We start from the raw sequence: 21,179 nt of genomic DNA on the forward strand, positions 1-21,179 counted from the left end.
CTACAAATTTTTCTTATAATTTTTACAGTAAATTAGTAAAATTTTGGATAAATACCCAAAAAACTTAATATTATCAAACGGGACGGTTACCTCACCGAAACAATTCACAGCCACTGAACTCAATTGATATGCAATTTAAACTGGGATCTGTACATGGACCAGAAATTTAAATGCTAAATTACTAATTTGTGCTGCCGTCACCAAAACTCCTAAACCACCTCAAAGGGTTAGTTGGGTAAGTAGGCATATGTAGTTTAGTAGGCAAGCCCACATTTCGTTTTTAAAAAATATTATGGGGCTTGCATCATAAATAAAAAATTTTAACCAACATTTTGTATTTCTGGCCATATTTCGATTTTATTCTTTACGCACGTCGTATTATAAAAAAAGTGTTACTACCATAAATATCCTACATGAACACGCCCATTTAGTGTGTTCGGTTCAATGAAGAAATATCTTGTGATGATTTATCCAACAACGAAGAAAGGGACGAATCATCATAGGATAATATGGTGGCATATGTTTAGCCATGAGTGTAAGATTATTTTATCTGGTTAGCAGGGCTGGCAGTGGCAGGAGGAATTGGACAGAAAAATCTCTTCCCATTTTTTTTTTTTTTTTTGGATAATCTGGAAAATCTCTTTAGATTGAGAGTTTTTAATTATAACGTAACGGCGTAAAATGAATTAACGGCGAACGGCCCCCAAAATCCAAATCTAGGAATACGCTGAGCTACGGGCAGCCTCATGATTCATGATGGACCAGGAAAGATGATTTGTCAATTTCTTAATTTTCTTTTGTATTTTAATCGTATTTTTATTTAAATTTACAGTGCAACAGGCTACCAGGGCCAGGAGGGGTATTTACTTCTTTATTTATATTTTTAACTTTATGGATGAGAAAAGGGTGTTGCCGCCGGTGATCGGGTTCCTGGTTTCTCGTGTTCCTTGCCTAGGAGTAGGAGTGGGGGGTCGTGCTTTTTGATGGGCGGTCTTCTCTCCTCCTTTTCTTCCTTTGGTGTCCGTAAACTGACAGAATAGTCCCTCGGGGAGGGTGGGTGCGTGGGTGGGGGAATACGGTCTATTTCCCGTCCAATTCAACACTCAATTCCATTACAATTTCCCGATCCATCATTTCCCTCCTGTCTCTATATTACTGTTTTTGTTTTCTAATTCAAGTTTTGTTAGTTATTGTAGCATAATAACAAAGGTTTATATATATATATATGGAAATATAAATAGAAATACAAAGTAGTTTTCTCCCTCCTCTGTTTTCCTTCCTGGCAAGCAGCTACTCTTCCAACAACAACAACAACAACAACGACAAACAGGGGGGGGGGAGGGAGAGAGAAAGAGAGAGAGAGGAGGGAGAGGGCAAGGTTGCGGTTTCCGGTTTATTCTTCGTCGTCGGTGATCGCCGGAGACTCCATAGATTCCGATCGGGGATGAGAGGTAGCTCAGGGTGAAGCGGAGAGAAGACAGGTAGACCGACAGAGACAGACCAGCCAGCCTGCGGCAGTTTCTTTTGCGTGTGTGTGTGGGCGATATTATATATAAATATATTTAAAATAATTAAAAAAAAAAGGAAGAAAGACTTCACAGAGAGAGAAGGGGAAGGGTAGACATGTGGTTAACGTGCATTGTAGGAAGAAATAATAGGGAGGAGAGGAGAGGTGAGGTGAAGAGTGCGAGAGAGAGAGGCGTCTGAGAGGAAGGGAGGTTTTGGTTTTGGTTTTGGGTTTGGAGGTTCTTGCACGGCACAGATACCTTAGATCTCTATCTTCTTCATTCTGCCATCCTTTCTTCCTTCTACCTCTACCCCCACCCTTGCTTTATGCCGTAATTTATTCTTTTTTTGAACTTCCCTTTTTTCTACCCTCTTTCTCTGTCTCTTCTTCTCTCGTCGCACCGTTTAAATTCTCCGCCTTGCCTTTCATTCTCTCTCTCCCTCTCTCTCGCGCTCCATCCTTTTTTCCCCCCTATATCTTACTAATTTTGCTCAGCTCTCTGTTTTTTTGTGGTTGCCGAGATGGTGCGCTTGTTTTAAATTTCGAGAGGTTCGTCCCTTGCTCTGAATTTTTAGTTAATTTTTCCTCATTTTATCGCTTGCATTTTGAATTCCTTCCTTTTTTTGTTTGGTTTGGTTTTAAGAAAAACCCTTTGATCCTTTAATTCTTACAAAGTTTGCTCCTTTATCTGCTGCTCTAAAGACCTTCTGCGCTTTGATCGGATGCTCAATTTTTATTTGACTTCACAACTAACCTTTCCTTGTTCCGATCTGTTCAAATTCAACTTCCCCTCTCCTTTATTCCACCCTCTTTCTCAAATTCTTTGGTTCTTTCCTAGAACAGACCGAATTAACTTCTCAAACTTTGAATTCTGCTCTAGAGCTTCGCTATCTAGTAGTTTTTTTCTTTTCTTTTTTTGCACAGATTCTGTCTTGGTTAAGTTAATTGATTTTTTTTTTCACTTCATGGCTTCTTAAATGCATCTGTGTTTAAATGGTAGCATTGCCATTTGGCGACCTAGAAATGAATCTCAACTTGCAAAGTATTTTGCCTTTATCTCATCTTTCAACTCAATTTGTATAACTGCATTCTGGCTCATGCACATACACTTGAGAATTCTCCATCGCCTCATCTTTTCCACTACTCCTATCTCAAGCTTTTTTGGCAATTCTGTTGTCTTCATCAGTTTTTATCCAGGAGCTTTAGGGTTTTTGGTCTTCCTAGTTGTGCATATTCGCTGAACGAACTAATGATGTTATAAATTCCACTTGCAGGTCTTGTTATTTTTCCGAACTACGATTTTCTTAGACTTCCCTGTATAATTGATGCACTTTTGTGCTCTGGTGGTAGCCAAAGACGAGATTTTTTTCAAGTTTGTTGGTGCTACTTGAGTTGAGTTGAGATCACATCATGCCTTCTGATATTATGGGTTCACAGGGCTTGTCCCCGTCCTCATTTTTATCTGAGGATTTGCATCCTGATGAGGTATTCTTTTCCTTGTATGACTAAATTTGATTGCGGATGTTCACTTCTGCAAAGTTTATTTGTGGTCTCTTTTAGCTTGAATGATTTCAGGATCCCCTCTCACTTCTTAATAGAAAAAAGAAAGCAACTTTATTAGCTTCCATAATTGATCGTCTTGTTCTTTTCCTGGCAGAGACAGATAGGGTTTTGGAAGACAGATACCATGCCTAATTGCTATGGTGAGTAATGGCATTACTAAGCCGCACTTTTCATTCTGGTGATGAACAGAGTAGATGAATGACAGAAGTATGCAGCAAGACTTTAGCCTTCTTCCCTCTCCTTTCCCCCCTTTTTTTCTTGGGAGTGATAGAATTAGTGAGTTCTGTTTCATTTCTTGATAGCAATGGTCAGATACTGATGTTGTTGTTTGAGTGCAAATTTCTTTTTCTTTTGTATTTCAGTTTACTAGACATGCTGTACTGTACTCTCATTTAACTTTATGGGTTTGATATATGTCTTCTTTGGTCTCTTGATGCCACTGAAAATATTTTTAAGCTGCAATTTACTCCTGTATTGCATGTATTTGTTATCCTCTGGTTATTAGTCTGTTAGGATCCTTGATCAGTTTCAATTTACTCTCCTATGCGATCTTACAATCTTCTTTGTTTGTCTGATCACGAGTGGTTTGGTTCTAATTGTTTTTCACACACACTAGCAGTTTTTTGCTGTAGGATAAATTCTGCACGGCTAGTTCACAACTCTTAGCATATAATGTGATGATAGAATATAATGATGAGTTTTGATTATGAAAGGAGAAGGCAGCCTCTTTTGGTACACTGATTTCTATCTAGGGATTCCTTTCATGGTATTATATTTAGGAAGCTAGCAAGTTCCCCACTGAAAAATAATAGGAATTAAGTATACTAGCTTTGGATATTTAATGCTTAATGGCCTGATGGCGGTTGCAAATCTGGAAGCTTTCTTAAGCTCACTTTATTGGTTGATCTGTTGTTAGGTATGCATAATGGAATCTTGTTGGATTTCATACAGTGGTTCTATCACCATCTAGTTGACTCTTGTCAGTTGATGTTTGTCTACATAATAAACTCAAGTGTGTTAGACAACCACAATGGCATTTTCATACTTGAACTTAGGTCCTTCTTAGCATTTTCTGTCTGTTGGCTATGCCAACCTCAACTTGCTTACTCCACGGTACAGAATCTGGCACCATGGCTGGTTTCTATGTGGTTTTGCATCTGTGGAAAGGATTTCAACCTCGTTGTGCTTTAATTTTGTATTCTTCTGTGTTGGTTGAAATTATCTTATCACATTAAAGACTTAGAAGACTAGGGTTTGTAATTTGCCCTTCTGCTAAGTACTTGAGCAACAGTAGAATATAGAGAGTGATGACTGGAAATTCTTTGAGACTGATTAGATCTTGATGCCCTAAAACCAGGAATTGAATAAAATATGTTACCAGAATCTTTTGTTTTTATTTATTATTATTTTTATCTTATAGCGGAGTATAGAAAGGAAATTTGCTTGTCCTTGTGTTGTTCAATTTGTCAGTGCTTCTCGTTTTGAATTTACCGGCAAAATGGAGTTTTAACTGAATATCCTTGCCGTGAGTTCATTTTGAGTAATCAACTTACATAATCTGCTGTGAAATCTGAAATAAAAACCCACAGAATAGGTTTCTGATACGAGTTGGAAATTTATTTGATTTATGTGTTCTCCGCATAACTTGATGGTGATCCATCTTTCATTATTTTTTTTTTCTCTTTATGGGCTTTACTTACCCTTTGCTTGAAACTATCCTGACTTCCTCGCCTCTCTTGTAGGTTCAAAAATTGATGGAACACTTCATACAGTTGGTGTTGCTTCGTCTCCCCTTCAGAAAAGGATACAATTGGATTCTCGAATCAGCAATCGTTTTGATCTTCCAGATTCTTTTCTCCACCAAGACCAGAGGGCTGCTACAAGCATAGAGAAGCATGCTGTTGGAGCAGCTGGAGCAACCAGTCGCTCATTACCAAGAAACTTTGACCATGATTTGGTCACAAGGCCTAATTTTAGTGTGGAGCCTGCTTCTTATTTTATGGAAGGGGAAAAATTGAATTTAGTTGGCGCTCAATATGAGAATGGTCTCTTTTCAAGCTCGTTGTCTGAGTTATTTAGCAGGAAATGTAAGTTTCTTCTCCCTTGGACAATTGCTGCTTTTGATATTTGCAGTTCAAGGTTCTTGGTTGTTTTTAAAAATTAAGAATCGTTTTATGCTTTTGCATTTTGTTTGCAGTATATTTATGTTTTCTTTGGGCTTGTTATATTCAAGTTGTAATACGTGGAGGATTACTTATAAAAACAGTTGTTGGTTCAAGTCACTTACAAACGGGCTTAACGGTGCTAATTTTATGTTATCCAGTGCGACTATCATCGAATAATCCTCCTTATGGTCACTCTGTGGGTGCTGCTGCCTCTCAATATGAGGAAGAGGAGACCTTTGAATCACTCGAAGAACTTGAGGCTCACACAATTGGGAATCTTCTACCTGATGACGACGACCTACTCTCTGGAGTGACTGATGGAATGGACAATATTACCCAACCCAATAATGGAGATGACATAGAAGATTTAGATGTTTTTAGCAGTATTGGAGGATTGGAGCTGGGAGAAGATGGTTTTCCATCGGGACAAAATAATTCTGACATCTCGGGTGAAAATGCCAATGGTCAGTTGGTGGGTTCGGGTGTAGGGGAGCACCCTTTTGGAGAACACCCTTCAAGGACACTCTTTGTCAGAAATATTAATAGCAATGTAGAGGATTGTGAGTTACGAACACTTTTCGAGGTGAGATGCAGTGTTTTTTATTTAAGTTCTAGTTATCATGCATATTTGTCTTGCTTTTGGTGGTCCCAATTTCTGTATCTTTGATGCAGCAATATGGAGATATTCGCACCCTATATACAGCATGTAAGCATCGCGGTTTTGTTATGATTTCATACTATGATATTAGAGCTGCTCGGAATGCAATGAAAGCCCTACAGAATAAACCATTAAGGCGTAGGAAACTTGACATTCATTTCTCAATTCCAAAGGTATGTTTCTTTAGCTTTTGTTTACCCTGTTCATTTTGTTGTCAAATTCCAATATTTATATTTTCACTTGTCTTTGTATAATATTTATTCCAAAGGTACGATGTTTTCATATGCACACGAGTGTAGTTTCTGATGTTTATTGTTTCAAAACATGCATACTTTTAATTATTAGGACAATCCATCAGAGAAAGATGTCAATCAAGGAACTCTTGTGGTTTTTAACCTTGACTCTTCCGTCTCAAATGATGAGCTCCGTCAAATTTTTGGTGTCTATGGTGAAATTAAGGAGGTAAGATTGGGTGCCAAATTAAGGGTTGGGTTGATATTTTGTTTCAGGCAAAACTTTGCTAATTCTGTTCTCTGGACTGCAGATTCGTGAGACTCCGCATAGAAGTCATCACAAATTTATTGAATTTTATGATGTGCGAGCAGCAGAAGCTGCACTTCGGGCATTGAATAGGAGTGACATTGCAGGGAAGCGGATTAAGCTCGAACCCAGCCGTCCTGGTGGTGCTAGACGGTGGGACATTACACCACTGCATCAATTCTTTTATTTTTATTTTTTATTTTTGAATTTCATTTTAGTGTTTGTCTGGAATGAGAGGCAGGGTGGTGGCTAGGATGGGAAAGTGGTCATTCTTTTTGTGATCATCATTGGAAAAGGATATAGATCTTTGAGAGTAAACAAAATCTTCTATGTTCCTGAGTGGGTTACAAATTTATATTATGAATAGGTGTTAATAGTCTTGAGTGCTCCTAGACACCTGGAGTTAAAACCTTGTCTCTTTGCAGATTGACGCAGCCATTTACGTCAGAGTTGGAGCAGGAAGAATCTAGTCTTTATTTGCAACAGACAAGCCCTCGAAGTACTGCATCAACTGGATTTTCTGGTACAGTTTCCCGCATGATATATTTTCCATGGATAATCTTTGCCCTGCAAAGCAATTGATATCCTCATGTTTCCTCATTATGATCATTCCAGGACCATTTTCACATGGAGGAATTCCATCTAGCATGGATAACGGAACAATCTTTGGGTCCCAATCTGCCAGTGGAGCAACTGTTACTCCATTCTTTGACAATGCTTTCCACCATGTTGTATCTTCTGCTCCTAACAGCCTACCTTCTTTGACAAGGGCGGGATCTTCTGGCAATCACACCAGAGATGGTGAATCTAGCCATTCACAGGGTGAGATGAAATTAGAGCTCCGGAGTGTGCCAAACTATCATCCTCATTCACTTCCTGATTATCATGATGGGTTGGGAAATGGGATTTCTTGCAATTCCCCAGGCCACATGTCTTCTAATATAAGTGCAAGGCCTTCTGAAATGATTGAGAACACGCAGTTCTGCAGATTCGGCTCCAAAGGGCACCCTGTTGAGCTGAATGATGGTGGTAAGTTCTTTGACAGCAGAGGATTTATCTTTGTCATTTAATGTTAAGTTCCTGTATTTGAGCAGTTGGTGAAGCTGTGGAGTGTGAAGACTTGAACAAATAACTATTTGCTTGACTTATATTTAGAATGGCCATCATAATGTGTTTATATCATTTGATATTTGCCTGAAGAGGAAGTTTGTTATTGTCTGTTTTCACAGTTTGGTAGCATAATACATTTATGAGAAATTGGCCTCTGACATTCATTTCTCTTGTTTCAGTTTTTGGTCATTCTGGAAATGGGAGCTGTCCACCTCCTGGACGTCACTATATGTGGAGTAATACGCACCATCCTCAGCCTCAGGGCATGATGTGGCAAAATTCACCTTCATTTGTTAATGGGGTTTGTACTCCTCCTCATGCTCAACAACTGCATGCAGTTCCTCGAGCGCCAAACCAAATGCTCAATGCGGTTCTACCTCAAAGTAACCACCATGTGGGATCTGCACCATCTGTCAATCCTTCTCTTTGGGACAGACGACATGCATTTGCAGGGGAATCTCCTGATGCTTCTGTTTTCCACCCTGGTTCTCTTGGAAATATTAGGATTTCTGGTAATGCACCACATCCTTTGGAATTTGTTCCCCGTAACATTTTTTCGGGTGCTGGAGGAGGCTGTGTGGAGCTGGCGGTTCCTTCCAAAAGTGTTGGATTTAACTCTCTTCCTCAGAGGTGCATGATGTTTCCTACAAGGGGCCAAATGATTCCTATGATAAATTCGTTTGATTCTCCAAATGAAAGGAGTCGAAACCGTAGAAATGAAAGTAATTCGAGTCAGGCTGACAACAAGAAACAGTTTGAACTTGACATTGACCGCATTATGCGAGGAGAAGATAAACGAACAACTCTTATGATAAAGAACATTCCTAACAAGTATGTAGCTTTGACTGAGGCTTGGGACTATGCTTTTGTTTGGTATTCTTATGCATTTGCTTGACTTCATCATTGATCAAATTGAATGGGAAATAGAATTTGCGGAGGAAATGTGTTGTTGTCTCTTGATGTTTCATATATAAAGGGATACATCCTGGTTTAAACAAATCAGATCATCTCAGGCAGGATAGCTCTCCATTACATCAACTTTGATGTGATTCATGCTTCATGATAAGCACCTTTGTCTTCTTTGCCTTTTTCATTGTTATTATTTTTGTCATTGTTTTTGGTTAGCTTTCTTCTTCTAGTTTTTTGCCTGGACAAAAATGTGGTTGCATATGGATTGTCCTAGGAGGTTCACATGAATTGCAAGTGGCTTGAAGTGAATGCGAATCTGCTAAGTGAGAATGTACTACTGTCATGTTAGTTTTGTATACAGCATTATGATTCTATATTCTCTTTGCCTGCATTTAGATCAAGCATATCCTGCTTCTAGCATAGAATTACTTACTCTGAAAGTTATTATTGTATGGTCCTTTACATTCCAGTTTTGGACTATCCAATGTCTGGCATGCTTAAGTTTCCAGGGAAGGTTTCGATTGTTGTAAAGTTGATCTTTTCGTTAAAATATGTTCAGTCAATTTCTTAACCTCCTTTGCACTATTATAAATCCAGTGGAATAGTGGGTGTCTTCTTTCTACATTTGTGATTCCTGTATCCTATTTCATCTGGGTGGCTACTGCAGATACACTTCAAAGATGCTTTTGGCTGCAATTGATGAACGCCATCGAGGAACATATGATTTCATCTACTTGCCCATTGATTTTAAGGCAAGTGCAATCCCTTGAAGCGGGTGGCTTTTAAATTCAGTACCCCCAACTTCTTGTGCTATGTTAAGTAGTTAATGTGGTATTCCTTCCTTTTCAGAACAAATGCAATGTGGGATATGCATTTATCAACATGACCGATCCCTCCTTGATCATCCCATTTTATCAGGTATACTATTGATCATAGTAATTGGAAAGAACTTTTCCCACACTACACCTGGTTCTTGCTAAATCAGACTAGAACTGAAGTGCATTGATTGTCTTGGTAGGCATTCAACGGGAAGAAATGGGAAAAGTTTAATAGTGAAAAAGTAGCCTCCCTTGCATATGCTCGCATACAGGGAAAAGCTGCTCTTATTGCGCACTTCCAAAATTCAAGCTTGATGAATGAAGACAAGCGATGCAGGCCGATACTATTCCACACTGATGGTCCCAATGCAGGTGATCAGGTACAAGGAGTGCTGCTTATGCATAAGCAAGCATTGACATGAATATTAGCATGCATTGCTTGAAATTGGTCTGTTTACCATAAGTTTTCTGTGGGTTAAGAGCTAGAGAACTGGTCTAATCTTGTGGTAGATTTGACCTGAACCTAAGCTTGAGATTTTAGTTCCCCTTATGAGAGTCATATAGATTTGCATTGGAGGCAGGTGATTGGAAGGGTAGGGTGGCTGTTGCAATTTTTGGCACCATCTGTTATAACGGCCATCCATTGCTGAAGTCTTTGAATAGGAAGTATTGCTTCAATACGTAGCACTGTCCTGTAAGCATATACAATACAGGATTTTCAGCATGTGGAAGTACAAGTTATTAGTTTTTCATTTATGTGATGAGGCTACTTTAGACTTGAATGTAGAAGACTAAGAAGAAAGTATCACTCTGGGGCCTGTTGTGTAAATGATAGTGGATTTTTGATGTTGTGCTGCAGCACAAGGCTTGGGGAGCTTTCGTTAGATAATATCTGAAGTTCTTGGGTTTGTATTGTTTGGAGTTATCTAGTTAAAAGTTTTTGGGACCATCAAACTTTGCGCTTGAATGACCCCCTTCTTAAGTCAACCTTCAAACTGTGGCATCAGTAGAAAAAGTAGAGTAATTGAGACTATAGGTAATGTTACTATTCCACTATGCATTTCCTTTTACGAACTCAATAGTTGTGCTGGATGGGCTTATAGCTAATCTGATCTTGATAGAAGATAGATGTAAGAAAACATTTTGTCTCGCTGAGAAAAGAAAGAAGAGGTCATGTTGATTTTTATCTGCAGGTACCTTTTCCCATGGGTGTTAATGTTCGACCAAGACCCAGCAAAAATCGGGCAACCACAAGCGAGGAGAACAGCCAAGAAAACGCACCGAATTTGCCAAATGGGGAGTTATGTTTTAACGGAGACTCCGCTTCAGGTTCTGTCAAGGAGTCAGATTGAGCAAGCTGATGCTACTTTTTTGTGGGCACTAACTTAGTAGGATTTAAGTAATTTTGAGTGATTCCACCCAAATTTTACTGATGTATATTAGGGTGGTTAATGGAGGAATGAAAAGACACCACAAAAAAAAAAAAAAAAAAAAGAGGAGGAGAGAGGACAGTTTTGTTGTGATTTTGGAGAGACTCCTGAAATTATTGAGTGGTACTTGATAAGAGCATTGTATTCCCGTTCGCAATGGGTTTATCATCACTTCGAGGCTGCTATTAGAAAAGGAGCATTGGATGGAGCTTCAAATTTTGGATATTGAGGAAATTAAGTCCAGATATATATATATATATATATAAATTTATGTGTATAGGAGTTCTGGAGTGACTGCAAAATATTTGCTGCACAGAGGAGGCTTCTCTTGGCATTTTGCATTTCCCTCTGCACTTTGCTTGGAGAAATTAGAGATCATTGTTAAAACATTCTTGATGTAACAAAACTGTTGTGGTCTTGTACCGATTTCCTGGATACGAGTCCCGAGATACTGTGGCTCGTTTAGCATGGTTATCATCACATTGTCAATATTTCTGTCCTTGTGTTTTTCGCAGATCTTGTTTTGGCTTAACGAAGTGCTGACATGCCGTGCATTTCTTTTTTTCTTTTAGTATAAGAGAACATGTAGGTCCTTTAAGAGAGGCTGTCGTTTATCTATCTCGTACTAGTATTTTGCATATCCATTGAGTTCTGTCAGAAAATGGGGCTGCTCTTACCATTTTAGCATGACGGAGACATTGCCATTCTGAACTGCGGTGCGATGGGCTCGCACGTAGAATACGAGCCACCGAGCAAGAAGAAGCGAGGAGCCAGAGGGTCACGGGGTTTGAAGGTGAATGATTTATCCTTGGAAGATATTTTCTTTGGTGGAGACTGGAGAGGGGGTTGTGTGTGTGCGTGTGTGTGAAGATTTTTTAGTTTCAAAGACATCGATTTAAGTTGATGTGATCTAACATTGATACACGGACATGTTCATTCTAGTAATTAACCCCAACTCAAGAGAAAAAAAAAAAAAGAGATTAAAATGATGATGTTAATATCCGGCTAATGGGATCCCATCGCCGAAGCAAAATTGAATGATCGAGATAGCCTGATCCTGGTATGTCTATTAAGCAATCCTCGACCGAAAACAAAGAGGCGAACCACTTTCAATTCCATTCACGAGTCGATCAGGTGTAGCGGCGGTGGGGATCGTCAACCACAGAACAAAAATGACTCCTGCAGAGCAGACGGGGATTGAATTGAATTCTGAGAACAGCATCATTTGTTTTGGCATTGTCCCACACTTTTTGTTTGTGAAATAATTATCTGCTTTTTCAAGAAACAGTAGTAAGGTGGATGCTTCAGTTCAAAGGCATTGTGATTGTCAAGGAACAATCCAACCAACAAATGTCTTAGCGGCCAAGTTCTTGAGTCAAAATTATTCTCAAAACCATCACAAAGGCATAAGTCCAATCCACTAACAAAACACCTGAGGATTGCAGGTGGAATCAAGTCATTTGGGGTACAGAATGTCATAATGCCCTGGTCGATATAGCAAGGTAATGAATGGATCTATTGCCTCTGCGCCACCCTTCTTAGCACTGGGAAGATCATTACTAACAGGATGGAAATCATGATGATTTACGCTGACACTGCCATTGTCACACGAGCTGCGGTCAAGATATACCACACGAATTGGAACTCCTAGCGCATCTGACAGCGCTGTAATGTGAACATGGTCACTCTCTTCCCCCATCGGCTCGACTGCTGACTTGCAAAACTGTTCTCAAACCAGAAAGCAACAGGTAAATGTCAATTAGTGGGTAGAGAGCATTTTCAGACTTCAGAGGAGACGAATCCAATCGTCAAGCTATAAGGCTCCCAAAAGATAGCCTACTAGGAGTTCACAATACTATAGAACATAACCAAGACATACAAACTCCTTTGAATCATTAGCTGGATTCCAGTTGTACCATATGACATCCTATAATGTATGTATCTGATGTCACTTTTTTACTTTTTGTTAGCAGAATTGCAGAAACCTGAATATCACATGTGTCCTTCCTGATTAGAGCGAAAGAAGTAATCTACACTTTAATAGCAATTTGCCTTTACTTCAGGTTCTGAATATTAACTCTGATTCATAAGAAAGCCCCCCCCCCCCCCCCCCCCCCCCCCCCCCCACAAAAAAAAAAAAAAAAAACTTGTGGCTGCATGGCCTCTAGTTGTGATTACTACCCATTTTCTCCATAATAGGGGAAATGATTCAAATAGAATAAGTAGCATACAAGCTCCAGAAAACAAACCTGCTCGACAGAGGCACTTGTTAATCCTAGTATAAAAGGTTCAAAAAACTCTGATCTTTTCCGTATCTCACCAGAGGTAACAAATCTGAAGAACATAACAACTATACAAGAACCAGCATTAGAACATGCCACAAGTAATTGTATTAGAATTTTTCTCTTTTAAAAATATGTTTCACCAACAAGACCCACCATAGTCAGATATCGACTGATCCCGACTTCTCTGCACAAGTTCATCAAGGCTGCAACCCGAAAAGATGAAACACTCTTTCATTAGAAACTGAAACACTGAGAAATTAACAAATAAAATAGCCCTAAATGATTGAGGATCAAGATTATAAACCAAAATGTGCAGTTCAAAACAAAAAATCAAGGGATTAAACCTTATTGAAGTTTCACTTCCTTGAATAACACAGTCAAGCTGCTCCAGGAATAACTGAAATTTGTAAAAATCGTGAGCAAGCCAAAATTTTATACAAATTGCAGTATTCAGATAAATAGAACTCGGATACAAAAAGAAAAAGAAAGTTGGACTAAAGTGTATCAAGCATTAACTAAGCCAGAGCCCGAACTGCTCGTTAAGTCTCGACTCGATGCGCCCCTAGTGTTCTCAATCAAAATTAAAAACGTCATTCAAATTAAATCTTATGTTCTATATAAAGTCAACAAAATACCATTTACAGCTCACGACCAATAACTTGTCACACAAAACAGGTAAACGTAATGGGAAAAAATCATGCTTGCAAGGCCTAAGGAAGGATTGAAATTCTAAGCTATCAACAGAAAATGCAAGAGCAAAAGGAGTGGAAAAAAAGTTCATACTAGAAAATAATCTTACAAAAGGAGTTTTAAGGAAGATACATGAATGTTTTTGGGAGAAAGCAAAAGAAGAATTCTGAAAGAGAAATAAATAAGTTCACTACATGTATGAAGATTTCTGTGTTATGTCCCAATGGGGAGGTTGAGGCATCAAGGGAAATAACTCACTGGAGTGCGCCATGAAGGGGTATAGGGGACAATGGGAGATAATTTTAAGGGAAGAGAATATTGGTCTCTGCATTGGGGCCATCCATTTTCTCAGGGAATATAACTTCAAGATGCTTCACGTATTTGTGACAAGCTTAGTACGTGATAGTGATTATGACAATTATGACAAGTAGAACTATTTTATTCAGTGTAAGTGTCAAAATGCATGCACATTGCTAATGATATCGTGCTCAAGAACTAGAGGTAATGGAAATCCATGGTTCTATAAAAACACAAAAAACATTACCTTCCAAAAAAATTCACCTCAGCTATATACAACAACGCAATTTACTTCATTAAAGTTATAAGGTAAGCTTTGATGCCTTGGAAGAGTCAACATGAAGCCTGAGATTTTGTTTCCAGTAAAAAATGATGCTTAATAAAGCAGAAGCTACACTTTGTGTTATAAACTACACAAAGTTCCCTTTATTATTCTAACTTTCCTTTGAATTAGCTAACTATACTACTATTTAATCTTAATATCTACTCATATACAGAATAAAAGTGCCAAAAAGTGGCACATCGATAAACTATTATATTTCAAGAAAATAAATAACCTTATCCCAATGGAAATTCCATTTGGCTGCTAGGTCATTGTTTGAGTACTCATACGATCAAAATTTGTTCATCTGTCAATAATTGCCTGAAGTGCCTATATAGGTGACTGTACAAAACGGGGGGTGAAAACTATCAATACCGCAAAAAAATCTTCAAAAGTAAATTCTGCATAGCCCAGATTCCGGAGTGTCATTCTGCATTGTTCGACATTAGCTTTGATTCGATCAATTTCACCTTGATCCTGAGATTCCATAACATGTTCCTGGATTTTGACCATGGAGAATCATTTAGCATCGATTTTGCAAATCACCTGAATTACCTATAAAGATGAGGTATGCAGATCCTAGAAGGGCATCTCTGATGTCAACAGAATAACATACAAGGTAAGCAAACATGAAGCTTCGGAAAAAACAATTCCCATCACCCCGTGTTCGCCTGATCGCAGCATATTGCTCACTCAGTACCTGCACAAACAGTAACCAGGATAAGTGACCAATCAGAAGCATGAAAAAGAAACTCAAGACTAAAAATTGTCAGAACCTTTATCTTTTCGAGCAAAATCGAACTTCCTGACTTATATTCATTTGCTAATGAAGAAAGTGGCTCCTGCAATTACATGTGCGGTTAGAAAAATAAAATGTTACATATAGGAAGTGCAAGTTAAAAGGTACAAGCACCACCAGACAATTGTTACTGGAGCATATCAAATAATTGATGCTAAAAGATTAGAGAAATGTTATTTAAATAACCAAGCTAAAACACTTACTGATCAGAGAAATTACAGGCAATCTTTGGCTAATATTCCGACCTTGGCTAAGATTGTCATCAAGTATCATCAAGTTGCAATTTTAAGACCACCAAACTAGCCACATCAGTCACACATGAACCCATACTTCATATTGTCACTATATATCAATAGTCCTGAGTTATCAACCTCTTTTGATCCTTCCTTCTTTTTTTTTCACTTGAACATCTTTTTTATCTTAAAATTGACTTAACTGCCATTCAAAACTTACACAAAAAGAAAGGAAATCTACAGATTATAATGCAGGCAAAAACTCAGGCTAAGCACCATCTGCATAGAAGGTGGTGGACCTGGCAGTGTGACTGATTAATTTACCATCTCCAACCTACAAGAGCTAAAATATTTGCATCATATGGTTGTATAAAGCAGCTCATTTATCAAACTATGTCTGCATCACCAATATGACCCAGGCATTTATGAGCTGTTGCCTAGGAACATCTACAAGATTTAAGGGCTATTCAGCTCTAGCAAATTAAACAGAAAATTATCAGCAAATAACAAGATAATCAATCTTACGGTTATAAAAATGCTGATCAAAGATGTCAAACCTGCTATATAATGATCTGAAGTACCAAGAAAGGTAAAACCATATATTAAAACTAGCAAAAAGCTTCAACATAGTTTTGCTTCAAGGTGTTCTTGCCTTGTCACCAACAAATGGGATTTTCTCAGCTTCCTCAGCTTGGATGGCAAATTGTTGTTGCATAATGTCATCATCCTTAAAGTTTGCCCAATCATCAATTTCAGATGCTTGTGTGGAGCTCACCTTCTCTGTTTCAGCATCCCCATCATGCGCCTTCAGATTTTGCATTTCCGCTGGAGCAAAAAGGATAACAAGTTCTGTATATTTGATCCTGAATTGGAATAGAGAGCACAGTTCAACCATTTGCTCAGCCTATACTGCCGAAGCCAGAACTCAACCAGGAGGAAAAACAAGACCTTTTCTTACTCCCTTTGATTAGCTTGTAATAATAACTAAATGACATCCTGTAGTCATTAAAATATAGAAATTTGTACGAGTGAACTATGCTCCAATACTTGTTCACGGCCAACCAGCCTCCCTTGCCCAAGTGGAAACTAGCGGAGGGTAGGAACTTTTTAAGCTAAAAATATTAAGCGATAGGGGAAGAAGGATCGGCAAACTACTTTTCTTTTTCTGAACAGTAGGCATAAAATAGGTCTGATGTATGTGATGATAACATGGTTCACAAAATTAGTTTGACGGATAAAAAGATACTAGTCGAATTACTGTTGTGGAACATAAAGAAACATTTCAATAAATATATTCTGAAATCCAATCTCTATGACCTTAAAAATCCTTAATGCGCTAGCAGGAAAGAGAGCACATAAAGGTAACTCCCATGGTGGAACAAAAAGGCGGCTCTAAGCTCATGACAGACCATTGCCTCCACACATTTTAAAAGCTCCAAGTCTAATCCATTAGTCTAAATCCGGAAAACTAAATTCAGATCGGCAGTAGTAGTACAGTAATTCGAATTCAAGAACGTAGTGAACAGCTCTTATATATCACAGTACCATACCGAGGTGAAACAAAGCCCAAGTGAAACTAAAACAGATAAGTACATCATTATCGTCCCCCGAGTATAATTAAAATTATGCCGATTGCTACAAAGTTTCTGTTCACGAAATGATCGCCCCTCCCCTTCCTCCACCCAGTTATTTCACAAGATCTTATATATGACTCTGTCCAGTTATTCAACAAAAGATTTGCAGATAAATACTCAGCTACATGGCATTTACAAGAAATATGAAAATGGAGATATCCCATGAAAGAACATCAAGAGACAGTATCGTACACTGGAAGAATTCAGGCGTCTCAAAGCTGTCAAGGAAAGTAAATTAACAATTTTTCTTTCAGAAAGAGCACTACCGCCTTGATTATCAATTTTTCTAGGATTTGAAAAAAAGAGATGCGTTCATAAAATCCCAGGCCAATAAGAAACGAAACAGATGGAAAGGAAAAAGGAAGAAGAAGAGGAGTGGGTATGCTGACCAGTAAAGTGAAAATTGAATCTTGGAAAATTTATTATGTGGGCTGCGGGGCTTAATTCGGATTTGGTTCCTTTTTTGTGAGCTGAATGCTTCGCCACCTGGTCCAAGCCCCCAACCAGAGAGCCGAAAAACCCCACGATGTAGGCAACGGAAAAAATTCTAGGCACCCTAAGTTGCAGAATTGCAGACGATAGAAGATGCTGCTGGGAAAGGGGAACCCCAACTCCTCCTCAACTCTCCAACTCAAGTCTCAACTAGCAGTAGACTTATTACAATGCAATCCGAATATTGGTTTCTTTCAATTGTGACTTGGACTCACGGACCCCGACTTTCCGAGAGTCTTTAATAAATTTCCTTTTTTTTTTTTTTTTTGTGTGTGTGTGTGTGGACTGTGGAGGAATGTTTGATTTTATTCAATCGTGGTTAATTGTCATATTTTATCTCAGGGCTGATGGTAATTTTATCAAAACCGAAATCTGTTTGACTTTGATCTCTACATACACAAAAGCAATTCTTGAAATCTCAACCAGCCCTCTTTCGACTACCACTTGTTACGCTCTTCATCAGTGTTCATAAACTTAAACTACTCATTCAAAGATCTTAGACATGATTGACTAATCTTCGTTGCATGGTTCCTCTATTTTTTAATTTCTTTTCATTTATTTAATGTTGTCACACTAATATATATGACAATTTAAATATATTTTTTTTTCTTTTTTGGACCAGTTATTAACCTTATGATTTTACACGATTAGTTAATTTTTTTTTTATTTTACATGATATTCTAAAATTATAGCTAAAAAATCAAAATTATAAATTACAAGTTACTAGTTTTTTTTTATTTCGACTTTAACTTCTAAAAAATCTGAATCAATTAAGAATAGGCCTTATAATATAACTTATTCCCATGAAATCTTGAAATGTTAAATATCATAAATTTTAGTCACCTCGCATCTACTTTTGATTAACTATTTTGGCACCAATTTCGCAAGCATAATTAGATGTGGGTGAAAGATCATGGCATTTGTGAGATGAAACGTGATTGATGGATAGGGATAATATTATTATTACTATTCTCAAGGCACCTGTTAGGGGATTGTAGTAATGCCAACTCATTGTTATTATTATTATTATTATTATTATTATTATTATTTAACCATTCAGCATCCATTAAAAAAAAATTGTCATTAGGTAAACGTGCAAAACAAATCACCAGCCTTTGAGCTAGTAGCCACTATCAAAGTACTAAAACTTGCCGGTGAACCCTTGCCTCTCACCAATTACCACATTAAAAGTGGCTTTACTTTAAAAAATTTTGGCAACTGTGTAGTGCATCCGTTCGGTTCCGTGGTGATTCAGTTCCCTCCAAATTACTTATAGATCTCCTTAGATCCATCCCCTCTCTCTATTGTAGGATAAATTAGGCTATACAAAAGTTATCGTCTCGAAAAAAAAAAGGTAAACGTGCAAAACAAAATGGTTTCCTTGCAATTAACTTTCCTCCTAAAAAAAGAAACTATGAATTGTGTTAAATATAATCAAGCTTTAAATAAGTATGGCTCTAGTAAATAATAATAACTACAGATTTGACGTAGGCACTATGTATATGCAATTAATTAGACATATATGTGTGTGTCTATATATGTGTGTACGTACTTATGTCTTTATATGAGCATTATTTTTATACAAAAAAATGAAAGGAAAGACTAAAAGCAAAAAAAAAAAAAAAAAGAAAATACGAAAGCAGGTAAAAGAAGTTACAAAGATAGATTTTTTTTTTTGTGGGTAACTTGAAAATTATAAGCGATATAAAGTTGCGAAAAATCATTGTAGTGTATTTATTTATTTGTGTTTTTGCTTTTCCTCTTTAAGTGGAAAGTCTTAAACAAAAAATTGCATACTTACAATCTCTCCCATCTTATCACCCTCCATCTCAAGTTGTAGTCTATTTTTATATATTATTAAAAAATTGTGAAAAAAGTAATATGTTGTTGATTAGAGTCCCGGAGTTACCATTCTATCTTTTCAATTAAAGACATTGAAGGAAATTTAAAAGGCCGCGTTATATCAGCGCCAAGTGGTACGTGGGAAATGATGTTTGGATACCAAAATTATCTCAAATAATATTTCGCTTGCATCACAAACACATTTTTCAACCTACCTTTTTATATTCCCAACTACTTTTTATCTCACATACATCACATCACAAAAAGTGCTACAGTAATTATCCCAAATAATATTTTAAATAATACACTATCCAAACAAATTGCACTCCAATAAAAGTCTCTTCGACTCTCGTTATCGTCTCGTGTTCTTTGAATTTTGAAAATGCCCTCTATCATTTATTATTCATGACTTTTCTTCTACTGCTCGTTGCTCTTCCTAATCAAACAATTCCCTTCATCAACTCAATATAATCTTGTGCCTCAATTAATTATTCTTCATTGTGATTTTGTAGTGTCAGTTGAAACCTAAGCCAACTACTATCTTGAAATTTTGATTTAGTCTCATATGAAACTATCACAAAGATAACCGCAGATCATATTAATGTAAAGTATCACTATTACAAACAAGGGAAAATGGCCAATTTAGTCCCTAAACTTTTTTTTCCCGTCGATTTAGTCCTTATATATTATTTTTAGCCAATTTGATCCTTAAACTTATATTTCTGTTTCAATCAAGGAACTCAGCGGCGGAGCCACCGCACAATTTCCTTCAAGCTCCTAATTGAGCAACCAAAAGGGGTATTTTGGAATTTCAATGGTGAGGCTGTAACAAAAATTAAAAAGAAGTGACATTAAAAAAAAAATTATACACAAAATGTTGATTACTAAAACAGCAGTAAGAGGAGGAAGAGGAGAAGAAGCAACGACCATCATCTCCTTCAACAATGCTGCTGCTGCCGCCTCCAATTCCTCCGCTAAGCAGCAGACTCTCCCAAACACAATCGGACTCCTACTTCAACCCAAAGCTTGCCCCTAAGTCCCTCTCCGCCTCCAAGAAATTTGAGGGCTCCTCTGACTTGGTCAACCTTCCACATGGGCCTCATCCTTTCCTCCCCGATCAACATCTACCTCATCTGGTACGACTGGTGGGCCGCCTCGCACCATCTCCTTATCAAGGACTTCCTCATCTCCATCTCCACCTCCGATCGCCGCGCCGCTCCCTCCCCCTCCGTCTCCCAGTGGTGGCGCACCGTCTCCCTCTACACCGACCAGACCGGCGCCAACATCTCCAGCTCTGTCCTCGTCACCGGGGAGTACTCCGACACCCGCTGCTCCCAGGGCACCCACCTCTCCATGCAGCAGGTCATCGCCGCCGCGGTCCGATCGAAGCCCTTCCCCGTCAACCACAAGAACGGTATCTACCTCATCCTCACCTCCGGGGACGTCACTGTCCAAGACTTCTGCCGGGCCGTTTGCGGCTTCCACTACTTCACCTTCCTGTCCGTAGTGGGCTACATGCTGCCGTACGCCTGGGTGGGCAACTCCGGGAAGCAGTGCCCCTCCGAATGTGGATGATAAGCTGGTCGGGCACGAGCTGGCGGAGCTGGCATCGAACCCACTGGTGAACGCGTGGTACGCGGAGGAGGACCCCCACAGCACCGACGGAGATCAGGGACCTGTGCGAGGGGCTGTACGGGACGGGGGCGGGGAAGGGTACATTGGGCAGGTGATGAGGGACAGAGAGGAAAGGACGTACAACGTGTAGGGGAGGAGGGGTCAGGGGTCAGAAGTTTTTGGTGCAGTGGATCTGGAGTCCTGTTTTGAAGGCTTGTGCCGGTCCGAATGCGTTGGATTAGGATTCCTGGAGAGGCAATTCCCCTATTCT

General features: G+C 38.6%; 2 protein-coding genes and 1 pseudogene across 6 annotated transcripts; 2 read left to right on the top strand and 1 right to left on the bottom strand.

Annotated features, from left to right (window-relative positions):
- Positions 1 to 572: 572 nt before the first annotated feature.
- On the top strand, positions 573 to 11,214 carry LOC140004166 (protein MEI2-like 4). 3 transcript variants are annotated; one of them, XM_072071896.1, is made up of 15 exons: positions 573 to 2,056; positions 2,782 to 2,992; positions 3,165 to 3,210; positions 4,813 to 5,157; positions 5,394 to 5,818; positions 5,908 to 6,066; positions 6,239 to 6,355; positions 6,438 to 6,586; positions 6,859 to 6,956; positions 7,049 to 7,462; positions 7,723 to 8,374; positions 9,120 to 9,204; positions 9,302 to 9,370; positions 9,471 to 9,650; positions 10,464 to 11,214. In XM_072071896.1, exons 2-15 carry the CDS (start codon positions 2,918 to 2,920, stop codon positions 10,620 to 10,622), a joined length of 2,973 nt encoding a protein of 990 aa, XP_071927997.1. In that variant the 5' UTR covers positions 573 to 2,056; positions 2,782 to 2,917; the 3' UTR covers positions 10,623 to 11,214. The 3 variants fall into 3 exon arrangements, with proteins under 3 accessions (XP_071927997.1, XP_071927996.1, XP_071927998.1); XM_072071895.1 differs by having other exon boundaries at positions 874 to 2,056; positions 3,171 to 3,210; XM_072071897.1 differs by having other exon boundaries at positions 898 to 2,056; positions 3,165 to 3,346.
- A 789-nt stretch (positions 11,215 to 12,003) lies between these two features.
- LOC113718015 (OVARIAN TUMOR DOMAIN-containing deubiquitinating enzyme 1) lies at positions 12,004 to 17,711 on the bottom strand. 3 transcript variants are annotated; one of them, XM_027242914.2, is made up of 9 exons: positions 17,350 to 17,711; positions 15,979 to 16,189; positions 15,071 to 15,136; positions 14,911 to 14,994; positions 14,670 to 14,792; positions 13,330 to 13,382; positions 13,139 to 13,188; positions 12,950 to 13,050; positions 12,004 to 12,423 (listed from the first exon to the last, which is right to left on the bottom strand). In XM_027242914.2, the coding sequence occupies exons 2-9, from the start codon at positions 16,144 to 16,146 to the stop codon at positions 12,157 to 12,159; spliced, it is 912 nt and encodes a 303-aa protein (XP_027098715.1). In that variant the 5' UTR covers positions 16,147 to 16,189; positions 17,350 to 17,711; the 3' UTR covers positions 12,004 to 12,156. The 3 variants fall into 3 exon arrangements, with proteins under 3 accessions (XP_027098715.1, XP_027098716.1, XP_071927999.1); XM_027242915.2 differs by having other exon boundaries at positions 17,153 to 17,585; XM_072071898.1 differs by lacking the exon at positions 14,911 to 14,994.
- Positions 17,712 to 20,238: 2,527 nt separating this feature from the next.
- Positions 20,239 to 21,150, top strand: LOC113718663 (protein EXORDIUM-like 5; annotated as a pseudogene).
- Positions 21,151 to 21,179: the final 29 nt, after the last annotated feature.

Source organism: Coffea arabica, chromosome 11e (assembly GCF_036785885.1).
Source record: "Coffea arabica cultivar ET-39 chromosome 11e, Coffea Arabica ET-39 HiFi, whole genome shotgun sequence".
Classification (NCBI taxonomy): Eukaryota; Viridiplantae; Streptophyta; class Magnoliopsida; order Gentianales; family Rubiaceae; genus Coffea; species Coffea arabica.

Coding starts and splice junctions, on each gene's coding strand:
- LOC113718015 (XM_027242914.2), bottom strand. CDS start 16,146: ATGCAAAATCTGAAGGCGCATGATGGGGATGCTGAAACAGAGAAGGTG. Junction 13,189..13,329: donor GGAAGTGAAACTTCAATAAG/GTTTAATCCCTT, acceptor TTCGGGTTGCAG/CCTTGATGAACTTGTGCAGA. Junction 12,424..12,949: donor CAAGTGCCTCTGTCGAGCAG/GTTTGTTTTCTG, acceptor GTTTGAGAACAG/TTTTGCAAGTCAGCAGTCGA.
- LOC140004166 (XM_072071896.1), top strand. CDS start 2,918: ATGCCTTCTGATATTATGGGTTCACAGGGCTTGTCCCCGTCCTCATTT. Junction 3,211..4,812: donor TACCATGCCTAATTGCTATG/GTGAGTAATGGC, acceptor CCTCTCTTGTAG/GTTCAAAAATTGATGGAACA. Junction 9,205..9,301: donor ACTTGCCCATTGATTTTAAG/GCAAGTGCAATC, acceptor CTTCCTTTTCAG/AACAAATGCAATGTGGGATA.